The sequence below is a fragment of the Stegodyphus dumicola genome, chromosome 12, assembly GCF_044657685.1.
Source record: "Stegodyphus dumicola isolate Sdum_Otavi_A_Nest chromosome 12, ASM4465768v1".
Classification (NCBI taxonomy): domain Eukaryota; kingdom Metazoa; phylum Arthropoda; class Arachnida; order Araneae; family Eresidae; genus Stegodyphus; species Stegodyphus dumicola.
The window spans coordinates 75,016,446-75,041,335 of NC_140779.1; the positions used below are offsets into that span (position 1 = coordinate 75,016,446).

Genomic DNA, 24,890 nt, shown 5'->3' on the forward strand with positions numbered 1-24,890 from the left:
CCTAAATGTGACTACAGAAGCTGGGGGAAAGTACAAAAAAAAAAAAAAAAAAAAAAATTTTATAAAACTGCTTCTTTTAAATTTAAAAAACCCTAACATGAAAATTTACATCATTTAAAATATTCTTAAAATTGGGAATATATCTTTATGACCAATTGTTTCAAAAATAAAGACTTTTGTAAACATGGTATATTTATTATATATATTGTTTCTTTTTTAATTACATTTTTCATTGTTTCTGTTACATTAACTTAATTTTACTAATTTCACCACTGTTGTAACCAGTTTCAAGTTTTCATATAAAAAGTTTAATTAAATTTTTCACTTTTTCTATTAAGACCTTTAATGTTTTCCCTACACCTTTTTCCTCAGATAGAATAATCAGGATTTCTATTCCTTTTGAACCCAAACTTTATATATATATGTTTAAATTTCGTTGTTTTGTAATTATATATATACAGAGAGAGGGAGAGAAATAAAGTGCTAAAAGTACCATAAAGACATATGTAGCATATATCTATGATGGTTTGTGTTGTTTTGTCGAAGAATTTCATTGAAGAATGGCTGCCAGAATCTCAAGGAGGTTGGACTTCTATTTCCACCCCAATTTTGAGGGAAATAACCCTGAAGGGTGGTCCAAGGGTCTCCCACCCCTCTCCCCTATGGTCCACACATGAGGACTTTTGACATGCCAAATATTTAGAGTCCTCCCATGTTACAAAGACACTAAACATTCACAAACATCCATGCCTTCTTCGGGATTCAAAGCGGGCCCTTCGGTACAGTAGTAGGCTTCCCTAACCACTATACCATCTCGGTGGCATATGTATATGGTATAAAAGTATAAGACAGCTAAAACTGTTCTTAAAAGTTTAAAAAAAGAAAAGCAATTGCAATATTTTTAAGTTTCATTTCATTCAATTCTATGTAATGTAACATGAAGCTATACTGCCAAAAAATTTGATTCTATATAAAATCATCTTCTGTTCACTAATTTGTAGATTTTGATGAAAAAACATTTTGTTATACTTTACTTACTTCCTCCTATATGTTCTCAAGATATAAATGCTGTAGACTTATTTATTTAGTTGTAATTTTTTAAATAACTAATGTAGAATGTGCATGCTTTTACTAATGATGATTTAATTTTTTAAAGATGATTTAATGTCCCAGTAAAATGTTTCCAGAAATAAAGTAAAAATCAAAAATATGACTTAAGATGTGTATTTATATCTTTCTAAGTCCTTTTTTTATATAACATATGATTCATTTTGATTGCATAGAATAAAGTGTTTTTTTAGATAAAATATATTTTACTTTCAAAATATACTTCTTTTCATTATGAAATTCTTTATTATATATACCATTCTTCACTGTTAAATACATAACATAAAAATAAAATATTTTCACACAATGAATATAAAATTTAGGTTTTAATAAAATCCTACATTATAAATAAGTTTTTTAAACATCTTCTACTTCTAACATTTTTAAAACGCTAGTATTATCTTGCTTAAACTATTTATCCGAAGTACCCACAATCAGAAAATCTTAGAAAGGGATAATGCTTTAACACTTAATGTATTTTATGTATAAAAAAATAAAACTAACCTTTAGTTTCTCTTCTTTTGTTTTCAAGGCCGTCCTATTACCAGAAAAGTCAGAGCACAAGACCAGCTTTTCTTCAGTTTTCTGACACCATTCTTCAGATGCTTCTTTTAGGTCCATACACTTCTGATACAAAGTAGATAACAATTCTGTTTTTCCCATATGATCCTGAAAAACATGAAATATGATTTAAAATGCCTAATTTTCATCCATGTGACTTTGCCTGAGAAAATGAAACAGTTCCTGTAACTTAATATTTATTTTTTTTTTAAAGTGCCCTTCAGTCGGAATTTTTTTTGGTTGGTTTGTATTTGCAGTTAAAAAAAAAGTTAAATACCAATGATAATATCAAAATTAGCCAAATTCAAAAAATAGTCGAAAGTTAGAGCTAATATAGTTTAATCAAATAATTATACACTAATGCATGTACTTAAATGTAAGAAAAGACCTTTAAAGTTACATGGCATTAAAAAAAATAAAATAAGTATTAACGAAGAGCATCAAACAGGATGTTAACATTTGTACAATACAATTAAAGTTATCCTACAGTCATAAAATTTTGCATACAATCCACATATGTACACAACTGTTTACTTTTTACTAATGTGGAATTAATGCAATCTTAATAACTTTTAAAGAATTAATCAATAAACATGTAAATGTAAATAATCAACTAATTTTTCTCTTTAAATTAATCTCACAGCATTATTTTCATAAAGCAGTTTGCCTTAAATATATAAATATAATTTATTAATAGCAAAAATGTATCTTTAATATCTTATCTGGAAAACAAAGCATATATTCATTTTTCAATCTAGAATTCTGATTTTTGATTTACTTTCTACTATCTTTCAAAAATTACATTTATTTTATTGGTTGATTGCTTTATTCAAAAAGTAAATAAAATTTTGTTTGCAAACAAAAAAGACGTAATTGTTTTATATTTCAAGTTCCACTTTTCTTCTCCAAAAAATAGTCCTGAAAGAAAAAATTCTTAATATTTTGTCAATCAAGTTGCTTAAAAATGAATGCCTTTAATTGCTTCTTCTAATATCAGAAATCTGAATTTTTTATTTCACCTCTATTCACTTAAAGGAAAAAAAAAGGCTAATAAATTTCTCTTTAAAGTTTATTAACTTACGAAGTTTACCATGCATAAATTGAAAGAGGTTTTTCATAAGATTATATTCTCTTATTTTTTAACTTTCACACAAATACTTTATAGTTTATTTTACTACTAAAATTCCTCCTCTCCCATTTATGTACGATATTTCTTTACAAACTTATATTTCTCTGCTTGCTTTTCCCAAGGAAAGTGATATATATTGATACCACTAACCGACTAAATTTTATATAGTTCCACGCTCTTTATAAAAGCTGCATTTAACATGTTTAAGGAAGTTATATGATTATTTTATACAAAATGTATTCAAATACACATGCTTATATAATACAATACAGATAGCAAGCACTCAAGCAACCTAATTAAAGTTATAGACTACATTAAAGTATGATATTGTTCTAAAAACTAACAGTTAAATTCATACTGAACATTTTAAAATATAGTATAATATGAATTAAAAAATAATACTTTTATGTGGGTAACAAGCATATTAAAACGAGCAGTTGCTTCAAGAACAGACAATGGCAAATCTTCTTCTTTCATGAGTGGAGCAACTGACTGAACTTTTGACTGCAGTAAATCAAGTTGCCTTTTATGCGATTCAGTTTCTTGATGCAATGCCTAAAATGTTTTAAAGTACTTTAATTAAGAGCAGAAACAATAAATGAATCACTCAAAAATGGTTAAATTTTGCTAAATAAAATGCAAAAATTCCATCTTCCACATACCTTATATTTCAACAAATGAGTTGTTATATCTTGAAATGCAGTTCGATTTGCAGTATCAGAAGCAAGAGTCTTTTCAGTGTTATCCATCCAGTTCAATATCTAAGACAAAAGGTCAATTTAATTCCATACATAAGGAACTAGCAAATGAAATACCAGTATGAAAAAATCATTTAAAAAGCTCCTCATAGCTAAACTTATACATGTGTTAGCTAATATATGTGCAAGCTTATAGCTAACTAAATGAAATTAATTTTTAATGTGTGAATAAGCAATGATAATTGAATCTTTCTTAATGGATGACTTTAATAGCTGGACTTTTCAGTGGAATGATTTGCATTATATTTCAGTTAATTACACTGTGCTTCAGAATTAACAGTATTAAAATTTATGAAGTAGTGAACAATCAACCTAGATTGCAGTAGATAAATACCTAATATTTTGCATAAATTTTGACACTTGCAATGAATAAATTATAAAACAGTTTTTCTTCAGACCTCTCAGATTTTTAATGAAATTATTTCCATCATACATAATCAAAATACATACATTTAAAAACTAGATGTTAATTTTACTTAAAATTGTAAAATACCGTGAACAATTCAAGCATTACTGTTATGTTTTTGATAGCCTAGTATCTGTTTACATCAGAAGCAAACACAAATAGCAAAGTAAATTACTGTATTTTGACAGTGTCGGCTATTTTCTTACTTTAATGATATTTTGATATTACTTTTAAGACACATAACAGAAAGTTACAAACATGTGTGTTCTAATTCTATTTTTAGAAATATAAATCATACTGAATAAAAATGACATTCTAATGTTAATGACTGAGAAAAATGCAGAAATTATATGCAACTTATCTCACTTGTCTGATAGTAACATCAGAACAAGCCTAAGAAATTGATTGTGGCAAGGAGTGCAAGATTTTGCCTGTCGTTGGCAAGAGCCTTGAGCACCATACAGGTGACAGTGCAACTTTGCTCAATTCCGCCCCCAAATTTGATTGAGAACACCCCAGAGGGTCAGGAGAAATACATGTAGAAGATAGCAAGCAATCTATATGTTTTCATAAAATTCCGTCAACCCAATTTGGTTTTATTTTAGATGCAAGTAATAGTGTATAAAAGAAGTAGAATTAGAAATTTTGTAAGCAATATATTACAGAATAATACAAAAGAAGTACATCTCGAAAGTTTGAAATCAATATATTACACAGTATTAAAAACATGTTTTATTTACCATATTTATGAAATAAAATGACACTTGTAACAAAACGCTACTAAGAATTACAGAAAATAACTTTTTAAATGATTTACCTTGTTGCACTCATCAGCAGTGAACTTTCACAATACTAAATATAAATAAAATATTTGCCATGCCTCTGATCTTTAAATGCAACAGAGATGATTTTACCACTAATTGAAAACAACATTGAATATAAGATCTTATAAGTCACTGAATAATAACTACATGCTTTTATATTTCTGATTTATTTGTAGGAAAAACTATTTGGTTTCTATTTGAAATTAATAGCACATTTTCAAAGGATTTAAAAAATTAAAAATTTGAATTTAAATATATATTAAATAAGATAAAAATATACAAGAAGCTCATACTTGTTTGAATGTATCTTTGAAACTGATCCAGTGCTGATTAAGAGCATCTAATTGCCTTTGTACTTCCAATACATTATTTGAGAAAAGATCAAACTTGTCCCGGAGCTCTCTTAATTTCACTCTGATTATTTCCCGTCCTGGTGCAGCAGTATCTTGGTATAATCTTTCACCAGACTGTATGGTCTCTGTCAATAACTGTTCACCTTGTAACTTGTCATTCACCAACATCTGCCAAAAAGAACAAGATTTCAGTTGTTTAAAGGTTAAAATGCATCTGAAAATGAAACAAAATAGTAATTCACTAGAAATAAAATGGCAGATTATTTTTCAGGAAACACATTAAAAAATTAAATGGAAGAGTTCAAAAACTTTGAAAGTGAAACCATTCACATCTGTTAATTACCTAAACGAGTCTATGGGCTCAAAAAGCCTCTATGTATAAACAAATATGATTTGCAAAAATTTTTTTTATAATTGTGTGTTTACAGATTCAATTCATGTTTGTTTAAAACTAAATCAACTTATTTCTCCCACATATAAATTTATTTAAGCTAGAAATAAAAGTACAAAATATTTTCTCATAGAATAAGTTTTCTTGTTCTATAAGAAAATATCTTAAATTTGTTACTAAAATGCACATTCACTTCCTAAATTAGAATGGTAAACTTGTCCCGGAGCAGAGTTACATAGAATTGAGTTTGTTACTAAAATGGCCATCCACTTCCTAGACATAAACATTAATGCTTGAAAAAGATATGTCTAGTTTTATTCAAGAACTACTACTAAAAAGAATCCTAAATTCTTGCGTTAACTATTAAGTTTTTTAAAATTTCATTAAAAAATATACAACCACAAATAAACCTTCTTCAGCTATCTGAAACCTTACTACAAAACTGTCTGGAGATGTAGCTTTCTATTATTGTTACTCACCTGATACAGACTTGTTTTAATTCAGTTTCAAATGTGTACAAGAGACAAGTTGAAAACACTGGGAAATCATTAAAGCCCTCACTACCTGATGAGATACTTGAATAATTGATCATATTTTGCATAAAATCGTCTGTATTTTAATGAGTTTTTGTGTATTATACAATAGCCTGAAGGTTGTGCATGTTTTAGTTATTATTTAGAAAATATTCTGTCAGCAATATATAATTTTTTAATTTTATATGATCTACCGGAAAGTTCTGTTTGTTTTTGGAATAAAATAAAATACAAGTTTATCTTACCGTCAATAAACTTTATTAAAATAATATAATTGCCATCATTATTAATGACTTCTTGCCAGAGTGAGGGCAATTTGTATATCTCATTTTTGAAAAATGATGTAACTTTTGATGCGAAAAATTGAGCTGGTGCTTGTTTGATATCTACTTTATTTTTGAATTTTTACCCTTCAAAAAAATTTTGTAAGGACAAAAACAAGTGACAGTCAGAGGGTGCTAAGTCTGGGGAATATGGTGTACGTGACAGAATTTCCCAGCCTAGTTCTGCAATTTTTTGACGAGTCCCCAAAGCAGCATGTGGTCTAGCATGATCATGATGCAGTATGATGTCCTTCCTGTTGAAAATCGCTGGCCTCTTTTCTTGGACTGTGGTCTTTAAAATGTCTAATTGCTGATGGTACTTTTCCGAATTGAGCTTTTTGTTCGGTTTTAAAAGCTCATAATGTACTGATGATCGAATGCCACATCATATACACAACATTCTCCTTATCCAGGGTCAAATTTGATTTAGAGGTGAGAGGGCTAAGTTTTCTGAGTTCACAATATGCCCTTTCCCTTATGATGTTTCCGTGGGTGATCCACTTTTCGTTACCAGTTATCATCCGGTTCAAGAAGGGCTTCATTTTGTTCAGAGTACGCAGACATTTGCATATGACGACTCGATCATCCAAATTCTTCTGACTTAATTCATGTGGAACCCATCTTGAATATTTCCACACCAATCCCATCTTCCGAATATGGTTCGAAATCATTTGCTGAGCTGAATTAAGCCTTTCTGCGATCTCTGATGTTGTCACAAAAGGATCTTGCTCCAACATGGCCATAACAAAACCGTCGCCTAGAACGTGGCTTATCAGAAAGTTCAAAATCCCCCGTTTCAAATTTTTTGAATCATCTTCTGGATACCTTTCAGAAACTGTACCTTAAACAAACACTTTCAATAAATTTCTACATGCTTCTGTAGCATTTCTTCCTTGTTGAAATTCATATAAAAAACAGTGGCGTAAATGAACTGTATCAGTGGCCGTGAGTACACTATCGTTTCACACTTAAGACTAACGTGAAGCAACTTTGTTTTAGTTAACTTGTTACTTCAGTATGTATACATTAAGTGATAAAAATAGACAGCCGAACATACGGCAAATAAACATGTGCTTATGTGTCGAAAATTGTTGTCATAAAATGGACATAACTTTCCTGTAGGCCGAATATTTTGATTATGATAATATCTACAGAGATTTGATATTTTAGTTCCATAAAACATTTGATCTATGCTTCTTATAGAATGATAAAGGATTTGTTTTAAAATATTTTAAATGATGTAAAATAAGAAACATTTAATGTCTGATGCCTAGTGCTATATTAATGAAATTCCGGTTTGGTTTAGTTAATTATGGCAAAACACTAGAGCTAACTGGCTTGTATACAAGTTACACATAGGGAAAACCACAAAAACAAATGAGATTCAGGTAAATGATCTAATCACTTTATCCTTTCCAATAAAGGTAACAAATATACTGAGCAGAAATTTTTTAAAATGTATGAAAATTCAAGAATGCTTATAATTAAAATTTCCATTTGTGAAGTTTTAAAACAAGAAACGAAAATGTTAACAATATTTTTGATAGAATGTTTTAAAACTCTCTAGTAGCAGTATGACATTCATTAGCTTGATTTGTAATGCAAAAATTGAAGCACAAAATTTATACATAGAGCCTACATAAAACTTCATTTTTAAAGCATTGTATCATATAAAAGAGATTACATTCAAGCACAAAGCGTATATTTTTTAACCATTTTTGTGTTTAACAAATTACGAATTTCATTTGAAAGGTTTGCATACTTCTCTGCATTACATTTTAATTGCCTAATTTTATGACACCATTAAATTTCTTTTGGTAAAAATAAATAAATTTCCCTTTAGTAGCATTGTCTATGATGCTTTCCCTCTCCTCTATAACAGTAGTTCAATAAAGTGCGAAACAGTACACATTTAAAGCAAGAAAATTACCTAAAATCCAATAATCAGAAACTGTACTTCCATAAATTCATCTGCATTATTTCAGATGCTATACTTTATATCAGAGCTTCTGAGAATTAAATAAAATATAAATCTAATTAATAAATAACCAAATTAAAAAAAATATGTTCAAGAATATATTGTGATGCTTCTACCCACAGAATATAAAATTCTATTCGATACTAATTACTCACAGATAGTTGTGTCAGGGAGCAAATGCTTTTGATCATCAAACAAAAAGACAAATGTAATTATATTAACCAAGTAAATAAGCCCAGAAAATTTCGTGGCATTATAATCATGGATGTCCAGAAACTAAAATGAATTCTGTTATTACAGTCCTTCTAATTTTGTAACACACTAAAAATGCATTCCACTGAATTGATTTATTTTGATTGAAATACTTGTTTAAATACGAAAATATTATCTTATTCATACCTGTAACTTTATCATGCTTTGTTCTATGCTCTCCTCAATCTCTACTTCTGCCAAAATCTTTCGCCCAGATGCTAACCATGCTTCAAATTCCTCTATTTTACGTTGATATGCTGTATGGTCTTGGATAATAGATTCCCAGCGAACCAATAAAGTCTACAACAAACAGAACATGAATTAATTTTACACAGCATATAGTATTCAAAATCTGTGACAAGTAAATTCTTGTATTGGTTTACAAGTTATTAATTGATTTCTTCTTTAGTACTCACCTTCACCAATGACACAAGATTTTGATATCTGACATTTAACTGGGATACTTGGAACTTAATACTTTCTACTCCAGAAGAATGAGTCAAGGAATGCGCTTCATCAGTTAAACTGTCGAGATCTTTCTGGTGAGCAATAATTTTTTCATAAAGGTCCTGAATAAAATTAAAATTATATGGTTTTTAAAAAGTAAATAAATTACTAAGTAAAATATAAAGTAATGTCTTCAAATATTAAATAAACATAACCAAAAACATCTTTCAAAGATAAAAAAGTCCTCAATCTAAAATCATAAAATATCTGCAATGATTTCATATTTCTATGTATGTAAATACAAGTACAGAGTAGCATTGAAAATGTCATATGATTTCTTTAAACAAATAATTAAATATAATAACTTATAGATATGGAAACGAAATACATTTAGAAAGTATTCTGAGTGATTATCTTTTCTTTGTCTAATTAAAAATGCATAAAACTGCATACCAGCTAATTATGCCATTTTGGGAATTAAAGTATATATTTTTTGGCAGAAGAGGAAAAAAAGCAGTTCTGAATTCTTTTATTTTGTGATCTTTTTAAAGATAGAAGGTTTAACTGTATGCTATCCTAAGTACTGTTAAACAACCAAGCTTAATAATAATTTATTTGATTTTTAAGGGGGAGGGAAATATTTTCGGAGGAGGGGAGGGGCCTGAGATTGAACTGCTTGAAAACATGCCTTTAGTGCAGATTCTACAAATACGATCAGCTTTCATTATCAGGAATTCAGATGTAGGAAATCTGTAAAAAAGGTTAGCTTTAAATATGTTCTTGGCCCATGGATGGCGCCACTGTTTTTATATTCTTCTATGCCTGTAACAAGCGCCTAGACATTGGGTTCTCATCTATCCAGAGCTCCCCACTCTCGGTTGCTCGCCAGACGTCACTTCCGTTTCAGAAGATGTAAATAAGTTGGGGGGGGGGTTGAACCATAGCTAACGTGGTTGTCGTCTTTCTCAGAGCCGTATTATTCCATGCAGCTCTTAAATATTGTGTGCCCTCAAAATATACATTTTTAAATGGTTAATGAAGTAGTGTTTTTTATTTCTGTTGTTATAATGTTACCTATAATATTAAGCAGATAAGTTTTTATGAGTAACATTATAATGAAATAATATATTTCGAATGATATTTTTTTTTAATATTTACCATTCGGAAGATGTTAGGTGTTACATCCAATAAGTGATTTCAGTAAAATAAAGATTATTATCATTTTATTGGCTCTGTGAGATGACTGAGAAGTTTTATGCACTCCCAAAGTCACCAAAATTAACAAACTGGTGTGGTGTAATCTAAATTCAAATGACTTCAAACTGCATAAAAATAACAAAATGTATAATTTTTCTATTTTATTTATAATGATGTTCTAAGGAATTTAAATGCTATTTAAAATCTGTGGTATTGTTAAGTATGTTATGAATAAGGACAGGCAGTTGTATCAAACTAAAATGCTGAAAGCGGTAGGTAAATAGATAAAGAAAAATGTCTTTAAAATATAGTTTGGGAAAAATGAATATGTTAACTGTGTTAAGTTGTGAATTCATTAACGCACTTCATGTACTATAACTAGCACTGATAAAGATAAAGTTTTCTTAATATCGATAAACAAAGTACATAAAAACATATTCCTACATATCATTAAACTATTAGTATTTTTCATGAATTCCAGAGAAAATATGCTAATGAATAATAAATACCATGGTCAAGAATTACCTAAACAAACAGAAAAAAAAAAAAAAAAAAGATTCCAACTTTGATACATAAGAAAGGAATATCACCATGTAACACATTGTTCACTTGTGTCAATATAACAGGCATTTTCTTCAGATTCTCCTTTGACAAGTTGTATCTGTTAAAATGCCCCTGAGGCAGGAAAATAATCATCTGCTGATGGGACAGGTGCATATTTAAAACATAGAGATTCACAGCATTCGTAACGATATCAAACATGTTTTCACAATGCTTGAACCTACACCTTTTTCAACGTAAATATTGAGACACATTTTTCATCACATCAAATGCATACAAAGAGGCTACTAAATTTCAATTCTGTTTCTCCAGGAAAGCTTGTATTTGAGAGAAATATGAAGCTATAAATGTGAGACTCTTATTTAGAGATGTCTTTTTAAATAATGCCTAAGCATTTTAATCGAAGAACATAAAAAATATTGATAGCATCTGTGGTTTTGACAAAATACTAGTCATTAGGGCCAACCTTACTGTATTTTCTGCCCACGAAAGCATACAGAAAGTAAAAATCTGTTAATCACCCTTCACTGAAACCAGAAATAACTGAATAAAGATAGAACATTTCACAAAGAAATCTATAAAAAAACTTCAGTATTTGGCATTCTGTGCAATCACCCTACCTCCACATCTTAAAAACGCTACTAGTCGCCAAAATAGCAAGCTCACGCTACCATATTCCTCACTTTTTCAAAACTGGATTTAAAGGCAACAATATATCAACTGCAATCTCTCTAAAGACTTTTGCTCTAGCAGATAATTCTAAAAACATCCTTTTTACATTAGAAATAAGTTTGCAATTGTCTGTGAACAATTCATGAAACTTTTTGGCAAGGTGTACAGGGTGTGCATTTTAGATACATTATTTTGAGAAACGACCCTGTAAATGCCTCACATTTTTATACATCTCATCATTCAGGAAAAGAATGGCATAGTCATGTTTACTTCTATTAAGACGAAATAAATTTTATTGATGAAACTTGAGATATACCGAAACTGTTGGTTTCTTTCTACATCTGCTATCAGGAGGAATATATCTGATATTTTAGGGTGTAAGGTTTTAGTTGCAATGTTACATATGAATTTTACCACAGCATTCATTCATGAAAATGAATTGCTGTTCAAAATCACACTTTGGATATCCTAAACTGCACCAATGTAAGCAGTATGTCAATATGTTCTTCTTAAAATAGATTTATAGGGAATTTATCACCTTCAAAATATCTTTTTGCAGATGGACTTTTAACTTTCCAAAATGTCATTCAATTCAAATCATTCATGAACTACTTATGACATGACATGCAGCTGTAAACACTAGTAAATGTTTTGTTGTTTCACTGACATTACACTTCCTCTTAATTGTATGTTTGTGCTATGCTACAAAATAAAATTTTTGAGCACTAAGTGGTTTTTCTGGTGCTTATGTATCAATAAAAGTGTCCATTCCAAATTTTGACTTTGAAATTATTTAACTGTAATATTTTCATATCTAATAATTTATGCACACTAAATTTTAAAAGATAAGTGGTCAGAAATCAAAGGCAATAAAGTTTGCGTACAACGCGAAGGAGGCGAGGTATTTCTTAAACTTTTAAACTTCAAACTTGAGAATGCAAAGAAGGTTACACTTTCAAGGTCATTGACTTCCGAAGCAAATTTCACGTTGATTGGAAGTTGTTATTTCTATTTTCTTTGACGAAAATGACAACCAATAAAGAAATTCCTTTAGTTACGAGACAACTAATTATCAAATTGAGAGATGAAGATAAAACTCTTTGTTATATTGGTAAAACCATTTTCTAGTGGGCAAAGAGTTATTCAAAACTACCTTGACACTGATAGTCTTGCTGTAAAACCAAGATGTGGGAGACCGAAGAAGCTAACGCAGAGGGAAAAAAGAACAATTCTTTTATGAATTAAACAAAATCCTAAACTTTCTGCTGCAAGCATTGCAAAAGACATTTTTTTAACTAGCAACAAGGAAATTTCTCCTGAAACTGTACGAAAAGTGCTGCGAAAGGCCGATTATCATGGACGCAAACCTAGGTCTAAGCCATACATTTCCGGGACAAATAGAAAGAAAAGAATTGCTTTTGCCAAAACATATTTAAACTCTTCGCAGGACTTCTAGAACAATGTAATTTGGTCAGATGAAAGTAAATTTACAATATTTAAAGTTAATGGCCACCCTATTGTATGGAGAAAACCAGGAACAGAACTGAATCTGAGAAATTTAAATCCAACTGTCAAACATGGATCTGGCGGTGTAATGGTATGGGGGTGTATGTCGTCGAAAGGAGATGGAAATTTTCACATTATTGATAAAGTCATGGATATGTATGTTTATCTGGATATTCTGAAGAAAAATCTATGAGACAGTGCCCGAAATTTAAACCTTTCTAATACCTTTATTTTCCAACAAGACAACGACCCGAAACATAGAGCTAAAATTGTGAAGGAATATCTCCTCTATCACACTCTAAGACAATTGCATACTCCTCCACAGTCACCAGACCTCAATCCAATCGAACATTTGTGGGCAAAATTGGAGAAACGAATTCGAAAACACAATATTACATCATGAAATGATCTAATTAGTAAATTGCAGAAAGAATGGGCAAAATTTATGTCGGATGACACTTAAAAACTAGTTCAGTCAATGCCCAGACGTCTGCAGGCTGTTTTGAAGAATAAAGGATATCCTATAAAGTATTGAAGTAATGTAAAAAACTTATATTTTACTTTTTTGAAAGTGTACGCAGACTTATTGGATGGAATTTCTGAGTTTTTTGAAAAAATTTAAAAAGTATTACACTGATATTACGAGGGCCATCCAGGAAGTAGATTACGTTTCCGTCTGTGTCCGCTAGGGGCGGGGCTAGCGCGGCCATCTTGGGGTCAGAGCGTTGCGCAGCTCAGTCTGCATCTAGCCGTGCTAGTGAGAGGTTCGTGCTGTGCTCCGTTCAGATACTGTGACGGTTTGAAATGTCTGCGTTAATTGAAAATCCCGCGAGCTGCGAGGTGCGCTCAGTAATAAGGTTTCTGACTGCAAAAAACTGTAAACCGATAGAAATCTATCGGCAGCTTCGTGAAGTGTATGGGGACAACATTATCACTGAAGGTGGAGTGCGTCAGTGGGTCATAAGATTTCAAAATGGCCGAACCAATGTTCACGACGAAGATCGAAGTGGGAGACCCAGCATAGTGACCGCCGAACTTCTCGAAAAAGTCGATGCTAAAGTCCGTGAAAATCGAAATTTCACAATAATGGAACTTTCTTTGAGTTTTCCACAAATTTCGCGAAGTTTGTTGCATGAAATCATCAGCGAAAAGCTTGGTTACCACAAGTTTTGTGCAAGATGGATTCCAAAAATCTTGACAGAGGACCACAAAAATCAGCGAATGGCTGCAGCGTTGAACTTTTTGGACGCTTACCATAAGGATGGTGACTCTTTACTCGATCGCATCGTTACTGGTGACGAAACATGGGTGAAACATGTGAACTGTGAAACGAAATTGCAATCAATGCAGTGGGGGCACACAAGTTCTCCCCAAAAACCCAAGAAATGCATGCAAACAATGTCGGCAAGGAAGATGATGGCAACTGTTTTTTGGGACAGAAAAGGTGTAATTTTGGTGGACTTCCTGGAAAGAGGCACTACAATAAACTCTCAAAGGTATTGCCAAACTCTCCAAAAACTCAGAAGAGCAATTCAAAACAAGTGCAGAGGAATGTTGAGCTCTAAGATCTTGTTGATTCACGACAACGCCCGGCCCCACACGGCAAATGTCACTCGTAAAGTTCTTGAATCTTTTAAGTGGGAGTTGTTTCCTCATCCGCCGTACAGTCCCGACCTGGCACCGAGCGACTTCCACCTATTCCCAGCAATGAAGAAGTGGCTGGCTATGCAGCGTTTTGATGACGACGCACAGCTGCAAGAAGAGGTAACGAAGTGGTTGAAGGCGCAGGCGGCCGAATTTTTCGACGAAGGAATTTCCAAGCTCGTACATCGCTACGATAAATGCCTTAATTTGTATGGTGACTATGTAGAAAAGTAGTATTTGAGTGTAGCTTTCATCTGTATATAATAAAATTTGTTTCCTATACTTTGTTTATTTTTTTATTCCAAAACGTAATCTACTTTCTGGATAGCCCTCGTATTTACTTTTTATTTAAGCTTACAATTTTAGCTAATAGAAGAAAAATATGCAATGATTAAAAAACATTTTTCTATGCTTTAAGTGTTTTTTTTAATTTAAAATTTAGTATGTACACAGACTTTTGTAGCTAACTGTATGCAGTCTGAACTAAATTTTTTTAGCATTTCACTTTGTGATTATTGTCATCATATTTGTCATTATGATGAGAATAAAATCTTCATCGTTAAGGAATGTATGTGTTGGGGATATTACACCTTGTGCCTTATAATATAACACGCATGAAATCTGTGAACTAAGCATTTCATTCACCCACATGTCAACCCTCACATAGTCATTACTATGCTTTAGCTGACCAGCGGTCGAGCAGTAAAGTCGCTGAACACTGGTAGTTCGGTCCGAGGTTCGAATCACGCGAATGAGCTGGCTGCATGGGCGTTTTCGTGGTTTTCCCCATGTGTAACATGTATACGAGCCAGTTTCCCTTAGAAAGTGTTCCACAAAGGCATCCCTTCCCTTAGGCAGATAGCCCTCGTGTGCTTTGCCATAATTAAATACACCAATACCATTACTATGCTTTACTGCACTGGAAGCTAACTCAAAACTTCATTCAATGTTTTGCAGATCTTTTTTTGTTATTAGATGCAATCGTTCGAGGCCAGAATCAGATATGGAATTGTGAATGTCATCCAAAATTGCATCAAATGGTACTTTAGCAGCTATTCTTGATGCAATAAAGGTTCTATCCTTACACGAAAGGAAAAGATGACCCATATCATATTCATGGCCTACATGTGTTTTCTGGAAATATGCATAGTATTCCTCTTGTTTTGATTTGACCAATTTTATTTTTGCAGGACAATAAGCATTAATTTTTTTACTGCCCAGTAGCTTTATGTGTTGCTTTCCAGAACTCTGTGAATGAAAATGCCCTGAACGGTGACATGTAAAATATGTAACTGTACCAGTGGCATTTGGTTTTCAGATACATGTATTATAAATTTCGACTTTATTTTCTAAATCATCTTTCCATTCAAAAAAACTTTCATAGGATTCAAATTTTAAAAAGTGTTCATTTATCAACTCATTTTCAAAATCCCCTTTACACAAAGGACATTTATACTGTCTCTTAGTTGATATGTGATCACCATTACAACTAGAGTCACATATTTTGAGTTTGGATGTTTCACATACTTTTAAATTTAGATACTGCAATATGTGTTCATCCATTGGATGGCATTTTATTACATGCCTTTTCAAATTAAATTTGGAAAAAAAGAATTTCCCACGTCCGCATGGAAACTTGTTTGATGTAATCATATCCGAATTAGTTTGATTTTTTTCATCAGATTGAACATTTGGCTCTGAAAAGGGCCCTTTATTAAAGTGATCATTTGGTCCTGAAAAGGACCATTTTGTTTTAAAATGATCAGAGATGTTTGATCAAATTACCTTGCAAACACTTGACTACGAAAATTGCAATACGAGGATTTCCGTTCACTAGCTATTCTATCATTTGAGATCCCTCCCCACAACCGGAAATGACATACTGCGAGCGAAGAGAGTGTGGAACTCTGGGATAGATGAGAACCCAATATCTAGGCACTTGTATAACTGTACACTAATAAAACTTCACTTGTGTTCCAAACTCCCAACAGGTATGTTGTGAATTATTTATTCTCATGCATGCAAGTAACCACTCTCTGCTATATTGAGTTTCTAATAGGTTATGGGCCCAGGCCAGATTAAGAAATGAGGATAAATAATCTAATGAGTAGTTTAGTTCGTTTATTTAATTCTATTTGTAAATTTTTAGAATTACTTTAACCAAAATTGGTCACATGGTTATGTTAGGGTTAGCCAAAGCACATGGTTGCAAAAGCTTAACTAGTACAAATATTTTTTACTGTGAATTATTTGGGCAAATGTTTCTTTGAGAATAAAATTAGTTCAATAGAAAATTTATTTGAATTTATCTCAAATTTTTTTTTTTTTTTTTTTTGTCTCTTGTTGATTAAAGTTAAAAAAGGAAAAATGCCAGGGGAGAAGGTTCATTTAGTCACAAACAATTGAGTGGAAGGGAAAATTGCATGGATTGGAAATTTTCCATGAAAATGCATCTTATTAAATTGGATTTATGGGCTTATGTAGAGGGTACAAAAGAAGATCCACTAAAGGATACCAAAGCTCTGTCATATATAGTTGAAGGGGTAAGTGAAATTATTTTCAATGATATAAGGGGTTTAACAAGTGGAAAGGAAGCTTGGAAAGTATTAGCTGAAACATATGAGGATAAGGGAATCACAAGAAAGGTTTCAATAATTAAAACATTAGTGAATACTTGTTATACTGATTGTAAGGATATGTCTGACTATATACATAGGGCCATTTCAGCTTATCAGCAGTTAAAATCTACTGGTGTTAAACCTGATGAAGAATTAATTGCAGGAATAATTTTAGCTAATTTACCTGATAGGTTTGAACCTCTTATAATGGCTTTGAAAAATTGTGGTGAGGCAATAACAGTTGACAATGTTAAAAATCGCTTGTTAGCCGAAGATTCAAAACCCCTAGTCAATGAAAGTAAGGAATACGCATTTGTTAATAAAAATATTGGAAGCAAAAGGTACTTTAAAGGAAAATGTTTTAAATGCAATTTGTTTGGCCACAAAAGCTCCGATTGTCAGAAGTCACCTCTCAAAAGGGATAGATATAATGAAAACAAGCTTAACAAAAAGTCTAATGTTGGATTAAAACATAAAAAAGGGGAAGAAGCTTATGTAGTGGAAATTAGAGTAGCTAATTCTAATCCACATCCCAATATTTGGTACATGGATTCTTGTGCTTCTTACCACATGACTCCACATAAAGAATTATTAGATGATTATCAGGATGCTAGTATTCATCAAATAAAAACAGGAAGTTCAGTAATAGAAGTAGAGGGTAAGGGTAAAATAACTTTCCTCTTATCTAGAAATAAAAAAAAGGGAGTCTGTAACTTTTAGTAATGTTTTACATGTTCCAAAGTTAACAGCCAATTTGATGTCCATTAAGTATTTAAATATAGTATTTGGAATGGTTTGTACTTTTACAAGTGAAAGATGTTTTGTGTATGATGGTAAACATTTAGTTGCTAATGAGCACGATCAATGTTGGTGGATGCTCACCTTGATCAAAATTATTGGGCTGAAGCAGTGCAGACTGCAAATCACTGTAAAAATATATCTCCAACTATCGCAGTTGCAGGTATGACCCCTTATGAAAAATGGTATGGGGATAAGCCAAATTTAGAATACTTGAGAGTATTTGGATGCCGTGCATTTGCTCACATTCCAAAACAAAAACGTAAAAAGTGGGATATAAAAGCAAAGGAATTAATGCTTGTTGGGTACTGTCAGGATAGAAAAGGCTATCGATTAATAAATCCCAAAACTTATGAAATAATAAATGCACGAGATGTACAATTTTTGGAAAATGAAATGTACTACAAAAAGGCAAGTAATATGCCAAAATTCTATGATGAATCCTCATTCAGTGGGAGCGTGATTACGATATTTTCAGATACTAAGAATGCAATGGCTGATGATCAGAACGCTGAATTGGAAGGGATGGTTAATGATAATACTCAGTCTGATCATGAATTAGTTAATACTAGCATTAATTCTAATCACGATGGACATAATACTGCTCAAAATGATAGCCATGATAACAGTAGTGTAGTTGATGAACTACCTACATTGACTAGAAACAGAAAACTTAAGATTCCCAGATAGTTATCAGGACTTTGACACACATGGGGTGCCAGAAATGCCAATGCCAAATTTAGATCGAATGTGCTTTGTTAAAGCTTTGGCAGCAGCAACAAATGGTGTGTATTCTGAACCAAAAACCATTGATGAAGCATTAAGGGGAATGATGCAAACCGTTGGAAGGATTCTATATGTGAGACCATATTAGGCCATATTAAAAACAAAACATGGGAAATAATAGATAAACCTTATGATAAGAACATTGTAGATTGTAAATGGGTTTTCAAAATTAAATGTAATTCAGTAGGCAAGATTGAAAGATATAAAACACATTTAGTTGCTAAGGGCTATTCTCAGATTGAGGGAATAGATTATACTGAAACATTTGCACCAGTTGTCCGATACGTAACATTAAGAGTTTTATTAGCTTATGCAGCTATATATAATTGGGAAATTGACTACATGGATGCTGTAATGGCTTTTGTACAGGGAACTCTAAATGAAGACATTTATATGAAAATTCCAGACGGTTTCAGTGAATTTTACAAGCAAAACTTAAAGGGAAAGGTCCTAAAATTAAACAAAGCATTAGATGGTTTAAAGCAGAGTGGTAGATTATGGTACCAACTGTTAGAAAAGGGTTTAATAGAAATGGGGCTGAGGCAAAGTTCTTTTGATAGTTGTGTCTATATTAAAATAAATGGAAATAAAGATCATGTTATTGTTACTATTTATGTTGATGACTTACTCATTTTTAGTAATAACATAGAACTTAAAAATTGGGTAAAACAACAACTTAAAGAAAAATTTGAAATGAAAGACTTGGGACCAGCAAATTATTGCTTAGGAATTAAAATTGAACGAGATAGAACTAAAGAGTCCATTAGCCTTAGTCAAACTCAGTATGTAGAGAGTATGCTTTGCAAATATAATATGCATGAATCTCATGGTGTAAAAACACCACTAGACCAAAATCAAGTGTTATTTAAACTGCAGATACCAAATAGTAAGGAACAAAAGCTCCCTGTTCCTTATCAGGCTGCCATTGGGAGTCTTCTTTATGCAGCTCAAGCAACACGGCCAGATATAACTTATGCTGTGAATTTCCTTAGCCACTTCTCCAATAATCTGGCAAGGGTTCACTGGAATGCTGTCAAGCGCATCATGCGGTATCTTCGAGCCACTACAGATGCTACATTGTCTTTTTCAAAGGACTATAGTGTTGATGTCCTTGGTTACAGCGACTCAAACTATGGAGGTGATGCTGGGGATCGACGATCAACCACTGGATATGTTTTCCTCATCGGAGGTGGTGCAGTGTCATGGTGTAGTAAGCGTCAACCAACCATTGCAACTAGTACAACAGAAGACGAATATATGGCTCTTTCTGCAGCTACTAAAGAAGCCATGGCTCAACAAAATTGTTAAAGAACTTGGGATTATTACTGCAAAGCCAGTATTATTATACTGAGATAACAACGGTGCTATTAATCTCAGCAAAAATAGTGTGTATCATGGTAGATCAAAGCATATTGATATACAACATCATTTCGTGCGAGAAGCTGTTAAACTTCAGCACATTGACATACAATATAAGACTACTAATGATATGATTGCAGACTTTTTGACAAAAAATGTAAACAGTGCAAAACATGAAATGTGTGCAAAAATGATGGGTTTAAAATGAAGACCAATGTAATTTCTCATTGTAGTTAATTAGGATGATATTTAAACCTAAAGTGGGAGTGTAAAAAAGGTTAGCTTTAACTCTTTCGCATTGAGAGACGACCAAATCTGTTTTCAACAAACATCGAAAACGCCCGTGTTTACGAATTTGTCTTGGAATAGTTTTCCTTTCCCCCTGCCTGGTAGATCCATTGTGTGCAGTTTTACCTTAAGGCCGGATTGCACCTGCGAATGTCAATAGCTTTCCGTATTTCTCCTTTATTTGCTTCAAAAGAATGATTGACATGTCTTTTAACAACTCGCGAAACCAATGAGCCATACACTAACATGGAGGGGAAAGAACTAAATAGAAAATAAACGAGGCGTTGGGGCGGTTTGCCATTGCCTGAATGAACGGGCGTTACAGGCGACTTCGATGCGAAAGAGTTAAATATGTTCTTGGCCCATAGATGGCGCCACTGTTTTTATATTCTTCTATAACTGTACACTCTAATAAAACTTCACTTGTGTTCCAAACTCCCAACAGGTATGTTGTGTATTATTTATTCTCATGCATGCAAGTAACCACTCTCTGCTATATTGAGTTTCTAATAAAAACTCTTATAAAAAATGAAAGAAAAAAGACCCCCTATCTTTTATAACCTGATAAATTTCAGATTCTATTTAAAAATGATAAATGGCATTTTCCCCTTTCTTCTTTGTATCTAAAAATTCAAAAATGCAGAAGTTTAACCATTTCCTCCCTTTTTTCAATAAAAAAGAGGATTTTCAGTATTTAATACTATTTCTGACCAATCAAATGACAAGAATGTGGGAAAATTAATTTACAGTAGTTTTGTAGGTGGGTGTTATTTCTGATATTTCATAAACTAATTTTCCTGATCAAAGTGTATGCATTTACATATGTATGTATATATATAACATACACATGAATGCATATGTGCACATTCTTTAACTGATATGCACTAAAAAAGAGTCATTTTCATTTCATCATAGATTTCTTTCACTACTACTATTTTGTTTCTGTATGTCTTCGTTTCAAAACCATTCCCAAAAAGGATTTCACATAAACAGCAGAAAATTTAGAACTTTGTCATTTAACTAAAATGAAATTAATACAATTCATATAGGAAAAGAAATAAACTGAAACAGAAATCAGATTGGAAGAGAAAACAATTAAACTGGAATTTTAAATTAATCTAAATTTATGATAATATAATTATCGAGTTTTACCAAAAGTTTCCCGCTGCCACAAATATCGTCTGCACAAAGTTTATGTTGGGGTGTTTAATCATATTTTGTCAAAAACAATTTTTAGCATTTGAAAGAAAGAAATATTCTTTAGAATAACTGCTGTGAAATTTGTAAAACAATACTGTTATCATTAAGCACAAAGTGTCTGAAATGGAACTATCAAGCTACCAGATTAGAACCATCATTTACTTCCAGTTCTGCTGCAAAAAGTCAGCTACAGAATATCACCAAATCACGTATATAGCTTTAGGTACTAATGTTGTATCATATGATACTGTGAAGGTTTGGCACTGAAAGTTCAAAAACAAGGAGTATGACATTCAAGAAGCAGAGCACTCTGGCCGCCCTACTAACAATGATGAGGCCTGCCTGCAAGAACATGTGGAAGAAGATCAGTATGCAACCATTTGAGAGCTTTCTAACGAGTTAGAGGTTAGTTCCATGTCCATTAGTCATATTATGCATCGCATAAACTTGACGTTCAAGTTCAGTCACTGGGTGCCGCATGAGCTGACACAAGCAGATAAGAAGAGACAATGTGTTTGGACCTTCACTAATTTGCTTGAATATCAACACAAGGACAAAATTATGGACTGCATCATAACTTGTGATGAAAAGTGAGTTTGCTTCCACAACACAGGCTGAAAAAGGGCTTTATCTGCACCCACAAAGCAGAATTTGACAAACAAAAAGATCATCTTTGTATCTGGTGGGACTGCCATGGCATTATCCACAAAGAATATCTGGAAAAAAGGTAAAAACCTCGACAGTAAGGTGCACAGTAAAATGCTAGTCCATGTTGATGCTGCTATCAAGGAAAAACATTGAATTAAGTTCCAATGCAAATAGGTAATGTTCCATCAAGATAATGCAAGACCACCATATTTTGCCATATCCACCATATAGCCCCGACATCACTCCTTTTTAACACACTTGCAACTACATCTTGTTGGTACTATCTTCCATTCTGTATAGGACGTCTGAAATGAAGTAACTGCTTTTGGACTCGCAGCCATTAAGTTTCTATGCAGAAGGCTTTGGAAAACTACCAAAACATTGGCAGAAAATCATAGATTTCTGTGGTGATTACTAACTGCACATAAAGGCCCTGCTTTCATGTTTTTTTTTCCCTAACTTTTTTTAAGAACTTTTTTGGTGGAAAACGTTCATTACAACCAGATATTTCTACATTGTAATGGATTCCAACACTTTTAACCTTATTCAGCCAATTTTGGTTATAAGAGAGAAAATTAATAACTTTTCAAATTTGATATTGTACTTACTACATTAATAATATGCAAAAATTTGTTTATTTACTTATGTTAATTTTTTTTTATAAATATTTTTTAAGTTATGTTTATTTTACAATATAAATGAATAAAAATTCATTAATTTTAATGAACCAATTAAAAATAACAACAAAATAAATTTGCAAAACGAATGATGAAAGCAGAACTACATAAAATGACAACACTACAAATCATTTCATAACTCACCTTGATAGCTGATAACTGCTCTTCCTTTTCTGTTAGTGTTGACTTTAACTGAGGTTGTTTTAAAGCAACATCTATGTCCTTGAACCACAAATTAATTATTTCCACATTTTTCTCAAAACTTCTCCACTGTTCAATAATATTTTCTAAATTGTGTTTACTTTCCAAGCATGATATTTTATATTGGCTCCAAGAATCTGTCATATCTTTCATCTCATGTCTAATAATTTCACATCCATACTCACTTGTATTTTTACAAACAACTTCACACAATGTCTCCAAGTCAGCTAGTTTTCTGTCTCCTTCAGACTCTTTGCTTATAAGATCCTGGAAACAAGAAAGTGTGTGCTATGCTCAAAGTATGTACTTCAGCTATAAGTATTCTCTTTCTTTTCACGAGAAATAAGTTAAAATGAAGACCAAATAAATTGCTAAAACTCACTTTTAATATATCTAAACGGTTGAGAATCATCCTTTTATCCCCAGTTGTGTCTTTACATTCTTGAAGTTTTATATGACAAGATGAGAGAAATTCCTGAAATGCTCGGCACTGCTCTATATATGATTGGTGATCATTAATACTCTCATTCAGTTTTCCAAGCAGACCCTAAATTCAAATTTGTGATTACAATTCAGAAAATACTACAAATTCATGATATTTGAAACAGACATACAGCAATAAAACAAAATTCAATTTTATAGATCATTGATCTGTAAAATTTTTCTTAAAAAAATCACGTTAGAACTTTGTTACACTAGAAAGAGAGGTTAATTGATTTGCTTTATGATAAAGAAATGGCGGACTATATAATACACAAAGACAAACACCATTAATCATCTACATTTTCAACACAATTTAAATAATATTTACTTGATTTAAACTTACCCATATTGGACTTCAAAAGTTAAAAATGAGATATTTTGATTTCTAATTATAGAAAATGACATTACAACTAAAATGGAGCAATGTTAACAGATCATATTAAAACACACTTAACTAATGTAAAAAATATTCAAAAGAGGGATTTTTAATAGGACAGTATTAGTTTGAAAAATGTGACAATTATTTAGTTTCCTTTTTTATTCCACATTTAAATTCACATTTTAGAATTTAATATACAAATAAGGCAACAAGTTTTTTAATGAATTTCAGTTATTGGCTTTTTGCATAAAGGGAAAAAATATAGAATTTTGTAATATGTATATTAAAAAAGTACCTCAGATTTTGTGCACATTGCATTATACATCATAAGAACATCTTGTATGTACGAAGGAATTGAATTATCTCCAGTAACAGACATCAATTCTTTTGCTTTCTCAGAAACAACATCAACCAAGGGTTTATGAGACAGAATATCTTGGTGTATAACCTTAATAAAATAAAAAATGAAAGCTACTGAATTGCAAGAAACTAATTAGCTTTAAAAACTATTTCATGATATCTGCAATTTTTCTAAATTAATATTAAAAAATATTAAGCAGCTTCCCCACTCACTCATTCAGAGGAATAAGTTAAAGTAATAAACATGACATTAATATGCTTTTATTATTTTTTTTATTTTTTGCATTTAAAATGAACTTACTAGTTCTAATTTTTAATTATAAATGAATAATTTTAAATAGTTAAACTCTCCTGAAAGATCCAAGGTTTGCATATAGATTAATTTCTCTCAATTAAATTAAACTAATGACTATAAATAGTTTCAAAGTTTCTCAGCAATAAATTTTAGTTT

General features: G+C 31.7%; 1 protein-coding gene across 7 annotated transcripts in view; it reads right to left on the reverse strand.

The window, feature by feature from the left end:
• Nucleotides 1-24,890, reverse strand: part of Msp300 (Muscle-specific protein 300 kDa) — a 513,656-nt gene that overhangs the window by 252,029 nt on the left and 236,737 nt on the right. For all 7 annotated transcript variants that reach the window (XM_085806588.1, XM_085806589.1, XM_085806592.1 and 4 more), the window contains exons 49-57: nt 24,375-24,527; nt 23,600-23,764; nt 23,161-23,484; nt 9,032-9,184; nt 8,763-8,915; nt 5,079-5,306; nt 3,460-3,558; nt 3,200-3,352; nt 1,612-1,776 (exon numbers count right to left, since the gene is read on the reverse strand). In XM_085806588.1, the coding sequence (XP_085662714.1) occupies nt 1,612-1,776; nt 3,200-3,352; nt 3,460-3,558; nt 5,079-5,306; nt 8,763-8,915; nt 9,032-9,184; nt 23,161-23,484; nt 23,600-23,764; nt 24,375-24,527 (1,593 nt within the window). The remainder of the gene's footprint in view (nt 1-1,611; nt 1,777-3,199; nt 3,353-3,459; nt 3,559-5,078; nt 5,307-8,762; nt 8,916-9,031; nt 9,185-23,160; nt 23,485-23,599; nt 23,765-24,374; nt 24,528-24,890) is intronic.